General features: G+C 39.2%; 1 protein-coding gene across 2 annotated transcripts in view; it reads left to right on the forward strand.

Moving 5' to 3' along the window:
- SLC15A2 (solute carrier family 15 member 2) overlaps positions 1-1,955 on the forward strand; it is a 40,783-nt gene extending 38,828 nt beyond the window's left edge. Inside the window, exon 22 of one of the 2 annotated variants that reach the window (XM_055438650.2) lies at positions 1,755-1,955. In XM_055438650.2, coding sequence (XP_055294625.1) covers positions 1,755-1,874 — 120 coding nt within the window. In that variant the 3' untranslated portion in view covers positions 1,875-1,955. Of the gene's footprint in view, position 1; positions 1,181-1,754 lie in introns of those variants that run through there. The other variant, XM_055438581.2, reaches the window with a different exon arrangement.
- The last annotated feature ends 4,860 nt before the right edge of the window (positions 1,956-6,815 follow it).

A 6,815-nucleotide genomic window follows, 5' to 3' on the forward strand; every position in this document is an offset into this window, starting at 1 on the left:
GTGGGCCGAATTCATTTTGTTTTCCTGCCTCTTGTTGGTGGTCTGCCTGATCTTCTCCATCATGGGCTACTACTATGTTCCTTTAAAGCCAGGGGATGTTCAGGGGTCAGCTAATAAGCAGACCCCCCAAATCCAAGGAAACATGATCAACCTGGAAACCAAGAAGACCAAGTTCTAATGGCTCCCTGGACTCTGACCAGACCCCAGTTCCTGACTCTGGTCTTGGCCATCACCATATTCAAGCATTTTTTACTCCAGCTTGGTTAGAAGAGAGAAATAGCATCATATCCAAGTTGATCTCCTCTACTTTTCTCCCATGATAGAGGCAGCTCCAGGACTAGGTTTTTCAGTTCTTTACAGGAAGGCCCCTGAAACTCTATGTCTTCCCATCTGTCAGTGAACTCAGTAAACAGTGTGTAGCATTGCTGAAGCTGACCTGCTGTCTCCAAAAACACAAATGTATAATTGAGATTGGTCTCTGTGGTTATCACAGTTATGTAGGAATTCTTTTACCTGCTATTTAGAACTGACTGTCCCACTCTCTGAAGAGCTGATTCAGGGGCAAAATTGCAAAATTAACAGAGAAATGGTATTTTAATGTTCTTCATTAGTGGTGTAATTGTACTGTTTACAAGGTCTTCAAGAATTGGTATGTCTGGTGTGATCTGGTCCAGGACCTGCTTTGTCAGCTATCTGATAAGACCTTAGTAAATTTTCAGTACAGATAGTAGGAGAAAAATTAAATTTTACTAACACATAGGAGATGATACATCTTTCTGATAATTAGTCTTTTATCTACTAATCCAAATGCCCTTTCTCAGTACTGATACATCCTTGGAAACCAAATTAAAGACAATAAACATGATTCTGGAAAACAGAACAAGTATAAACTGTAGAAGTCCTGGTGAGCCAGTGTTTTTGTGTACACTCTTCTTAGGGACTACATTGTTTCAGCCCTAAATCATACCCTTCTGTGGACAACTGTATAGAAGACACTAATTATAACTTTCCAACTCTGTCTTTTCAATGTTATTAGGCGAGGTTTTTCTTATTATCACATTGTCTTGCTTATTGAAACAAGTATTTAATAACAACATTATTTGGCTCAGCTGGTAAAGAATCTGCCTGCAATGCAGGAGACCTGGGTTCAATCCCTGGAAGATTCCCTTTAGAAGGAAAAGGCTACCCACTCCAGTATTCTGGCCTGGAGAATTCCATGGACTGTATAGTCCATGAGGTCACAAAGAGTCAGACACAACTGAACGACTTTCACTTTCACTTCCATTTTATTTGTACTTCCTTTGGCTTCAAAGCAGTGGATCTATTTTGATAACTTTTACTGTTTTGACAATTTTTAAATGACTTGTTTATTTTTTTTTTAAGTTACCTTAACACTCTAGGTTTGAGCTTCTAAAATGGCAGTGCTTAATGAAGGGCATGGTCGCATATCAGGATTCTAACAAAATCTGGGTAGAATCTAACCACTGGTTAGAGTGGTAGAACATGACAGGGTTTTGTGTTTGTCGCTGTGTTGGTGAAAAAAGTTGAGAAATATTACCTTACACACAATGAATGACTCAGTGGACAGACATGGGAATATCCTGACTCTACTGTGTATTGCTGGGGAAAAAGTTCAAACATTTCTATTGGTTTTGCTCCATTATTCTCATCTAGAACTGTTTTGAGTCAGTCACATTGTAAATATAACAAAGAAAGTTGCTCCAGTTTCCCAGGCTTTAATACTCTATTTTCAGTTACCAAGTTTTGAGAAGTACCGAAGTCAAAGCAATACTTCCATTTTCAACAGACACCTTAATGTGAACTTGACTGTGCTTCTTCAGAAGATAATCTGTTCATTTTTGAAGCAGCTTTAACTCCACTTATTCTATGAACTTCTGTCTCAAAAGATATTAACAGTGCTCTGTGAATAAAAGTTTCTATGGTTAAATAAGTTTTGGAAATGAAACATATTATATCCTCTTCTTAAGACTCGCATATTAAAGATTCTGAGAAATGCTTCAGTAAAGACATAAGACACCTCATTTAGCCTCACATGGTATAATGTTCTGCAGAACACGGACTTGGGAAAAACTGGCAGGCAATTCTTCCTTATGTTGAACTAAAAGCTTTTTCTTTGAAACCCCTTACCATTGATTCTTTGCTTTATGGCTAACAAGAATAAGCATAAACCCCTCTTTTACGCAGCAGACTTCTTGCTATTTGGGGAAAATTTTCAAGTCACCTCCACAGTCATTAAGTATTCATCAAACTGAAGATTTTAGTTTATTTCATGGCTCTTCACAGAGCCTAGTTCAGTCCTTTCACAACTGTTTTTCCAATTCTGAAAAATATCCTTTGCTTGAAATTCAATGGGAGATAAGAATCCCTCTTAATATGTGTTATCTGAAGCCAAGTATATACAACATTCCAGAAGAGGTTGGACCAGAAGAACTAGAACCTGCCTTTCTCCCAACAATACACTTCTGTTCTATGCAGCCTTAGGTAACATTAGATGTTTTAGGCAACTATATTACAATATAGGTTTACATTTTAAACACATGTTGGTTAAACCTCAAAATTTTAGAGTTGTTTTAAATTCATTTTTGGGTTTCACTTACTCCATTCATCTAGGTGTTAGGGAAAAAAAAAGATGAATAATCTGCTATACCAGTGTGCAAGCTTACTTCACTTATCTTGTCTGGCTGTCTTAGAGACTACATGGGGCTTGAGGAAGTCATGAGTATTGAGGAAGAGCAATATGGACAGTACGACAGGACTGGAGTAAGTCAGTCAAGTATGAACAGGTAGAGGATGCCGTCCCAGGAAGCTAGGGACCAGATCATGTGGGGCTTTGTGGCCATGGTAAGACATTATGATGCTATTCTAAGTCCCATGTGAAACCACTGGAGGTTCAGAACATGGGAGTGACACAATCTGATTCTCTCAGTTCACTGGTTGCTAAGTACAGAATTGTCTGTAAGTAGGAAATAGTGGAAACAAAGGGAGTCTAAATAAAACATGATTGTTATTTGGACAAGGTGGTAGCAGTAGAGGTGGAGAGAAGTTTGACTTGGAATTTATCATTAAGGAAGGACAGACATGAATTGAATATGGTCTACATACATTATTTGAAAGACAGAAATTCTGACAGATTTGAAGGCTCAAGTAATGAGGATGAATGATGGTGCAATTTTCTGAGACTAGGGAAGACTAGGGTAAAAATTGATTTGGGGAGTTAAGTAAGAGTTTTGTGCATTTTGAACTTCAGATCCCAATAGGGTATCCAACTAGGGCTGGGTATACAAACTTGAGAGTCATCAGCATATAAATGGTATTTAAAGGTATGCCATAGGAGGAGATAGCCTAAATATCATAGAGAATGTTATAATAAATGATATACAGAAGGGCTTCAAGGAGTATTCCTGGAGTTTCGCAACCTTAGAGATCTAGAAAGGGGGATCCAGAAGATTATGAGAACGGGTGATTTATGAAGTAAAAGGAGAACCAGGAGAGTGTGATTTAATTATACATTCTTCATTACAATTAGATAAAACTGAAATGAAAAAAGATTTTTTTTTACCTAAAGGAAGCACACGGAAACTTCAGTTCAGTTCAGTCGCTCAGTTGTGTCCGACTCTTTGCGACCCCATGAATCACAGCACGCCAGGCCTCCCTGTCCATCACCAACTCCCAGAGTTCACTCAAACTCATGTCCATCGAGTTGGTGATGCCATCCAGCCATCTCATTCTCTGTCGTCCCCATCTCCTCCCGCCCCCAATCCCTCCCCAGCATCAGAGTCTTTTCCAGTGAGTCAACTCGTCGCATGAGGTGGCCAAAGTATTGGAGTTTCAGCTTCAGCATCAGTCCTTCCAATGAACACCCAGGATTGATCTCCTTTAGAATGGACATGGAAACTTGGGTTCTGATAATTTCTATGTAAGTTTTCCTGAATCCTTTTGCTTCCATGGTTTAATTCAATATAATGGACCTTTTTTTTTTTTTTTTAAACCTGAGAGACATATCAGAAGCTATGGGAGAACTTAATGGGAATAGAGTCCTTACTCTTAGGAGCCTGCAGAAGGAAGAGAAGGCATATACATAAATAGCTATAATGTAAATAAAACCTAGTATAATAAATTTCATTTGTTTAGCAATTTACTTTTCATGTGCATTATTTCAGTCCTGTTTACTGAAGACAGAATGTCACCTATGCCAAGGAAATTACAAAATGTTACAAAAATTCATAAGGAGAGTTTACTTCTGGCCACAGGAATTGAGGAAGGATTCATGGAATAGATATCGTTTTAGGCTTCACTTTGAAGGCGACTAGAATTTGGACAAGGAAGTGAGGGATAAGACAGCATTCCAGGTAGCAAGGTTCCAACACAAACAGAGGTGAAGAGGCAGGAAAACACAACATTGGGAAAATGATGAGTAGCCTAATTTGTGTGGAGCAGAGTGTGTGCATAGAAATAGTGGGAGATAAGGCTGCAGAATTGGAGAAGGAAATGGCAGGCCGCTCCGGTGTTCTTGCCTGGAGAATCCCAGGGACGGGGGAGCCTGGTGGGCTTCCGTCTATGGGGTCACACAGAGTCGGACACGACTGAAGTGACTTAGCAGCAGCAGCAGCAAGGCTGTAGAAGTATATAATATGTTGAAGTCTTCCACATCCGTAAACATAAACATTAACACCAATTCTTTGACACCTTTTTAAGGTGCCAAAGATCTCCATTTTATTTTAGCTGGGATAACTCAGTCAACCTCAAAATCAACTATATCTTAAAGTTTCCTTTGGTCATCATTTCCTCTCTGTTTACAGAACTTCTTTTGAGTCATCCATTACTGGTGAGTCTGCTGGTGACAAATTTTCTTAGTTTTTCTTCATTTAAGAATGTTTTTATTTGCTCTTCATTACTGAAGTATATTTTCCCTATATATAGATGTAAGATTAACAGTTTTGTTTTTTTTTTCAGCACTTCGAAAATGTTGTATTACCTTTTTTTGGTCTCGGGTTAAAAAAAATTGCTATTCAGTGTGCAGACACTGCTGTCATGAGGTTTAAGCTGCACAGCCTAGGTAGAATCACTTTGCATAACCAACTTAACATGTCAAAAAATCTGCTGTCATTTGAACCATTTTCCATTATAGACAATGTGTCATTTTCTCTGCAACTGCTTTCAAGATTTGTTTTTGTTCTTTTTCTTTTTTATGGCTTTTTGAAGTTTGGTTAATGATGTGTCATGGCTTAAATTTTTTCTTTTAGTTTATCCTTTTTGTGATTACCTAATCTTTTTGAATCTCTAGATTAGTGTCTTTCATTGAACTTGAAAAGTTTTCATCCTTTGATTATTTCTTTCAATAATTTTTCAGCCCTACTCTCTTTCTCCTCTGCTTCTGGGGCTCTCATGACATAAATGTTAGATCTTTTTTTTCTTGTCCCACATGCCCGAGTCTCTGTTCATTTGCTGTTGTTGACAGGATAGCTAAGATTAATCTGTTTTTCAGTTTACTGATTCTTTACTCTGTCATATCTAGTCTGCTGTTGAGCACATCCAGTGAGTTCTGCATCATTTACTGTAATTTTCAAATTTTCTCTTTTATAGCTTTATTTCTTTGCTGATGATTTCTACTTTTTCATTTGTTTCAAGAATGTGTGTAATTGCTAGTTAAAATATTTTTACAACTGCTGTTTTAGAGTCATTGTCAGATAATTCCAACATCTGAATCAGCTCATTGTTGGCATCTGCTAATTGTCTTTTCTCGTTTGTGATTTTCCTGGTTCTTAGATTGATGAGTTATTTTCAATTATGTCTTGTACATTTTTGTTGTTAGACTCTGCATGCTACTTAATCTTTTTCTTTTCTGACAAGAATTCACCTTATTTAGGTGTACTGCTCAGATCAGGAGGGGGGTGGATTTTTGGCTCCCCAATGGTCCTATGACAACCCTGGCTCCTATGATACCAATGAGTACTATCTCATTGCTGCTGAGTTTAAAGTTCAGCTCCCTTCTGGGCCCCATGACAGCAGAGGGGAGACTAGAGTGCCACTAACACACCCTGCTCTTCCCCTTTCACCTCTTGCTACTGGGTAGGTGTTGAACTTCAGTTCTCTGATGAGCTCTACTTCAACTAGGGATGGAAAGATGGAAAGAATGGAGAAAGTGGACAGCCAATATGCCCACTTCATTCCATCTCTTTGCTGCCGGGTAGAGGAAGAAGTTCAGCAAAACTCTGGGCTTTCCAACACAAGGGCAGAAGGGAAAAAAAGTGCTGACTTGTATCAGCTTCAACCACCTCCTTTTGCTTCCTAACTTATAAAGGGTGGAAGCTCTCAGCTCCTTGCTTGGTTATGGTGACACTACCCTAGAAGTAGTGGAATCAGAATACTGCTTGCTACCACTGACCTTGCGAACACCATTCTAGTGGGAAAATCAGACTCCAGCGTTGATTCAGGGATCGAAGTTTAACTCCCTACTCAGTCCCATAGACACCATAATGGAGGTGTTTGGCTGCAGTAGGGTTGGTATTGCAAAAAACGTCTTCTATTCTGCTATTTTGTTCTTATTCTAGTTCCTTGGCTGTGTGAACACTCATTCAGTTCAGTTCAGTTCAGTCGTTCAGTCGTGTCCGACTCTTTGCCACCCCATGAATCACAGCACGCCAGGCCTCCCTGTCCATCTCCAACTCCCGGAGTTCACTCAAACTCATGTCCATTGAGTCGGTGATGCCATCCAGCCATCTCATTCTCTGTTGTCCCTGTCTCCTCCTGCCCCCAATCCCTCCCAGCATCAGAGTCTTTCCAGTGAGTAACTC

Source organism: Moschus berezovskii, chromosome 1 (genome assembly GCF_049115385.1).
Source record: "Moschus berezovskii isolate FMDL1 chromosome 1, NW_MosBer_1.0, whole genome shotgun sequence".
Taxonomy (NCBI): domain Eukaryota; kingdom Metazoa; phylum Chordata; class Mammalia; order Artiodactyla; family Moschidae; genus Moschus; species Moschus berezovskii.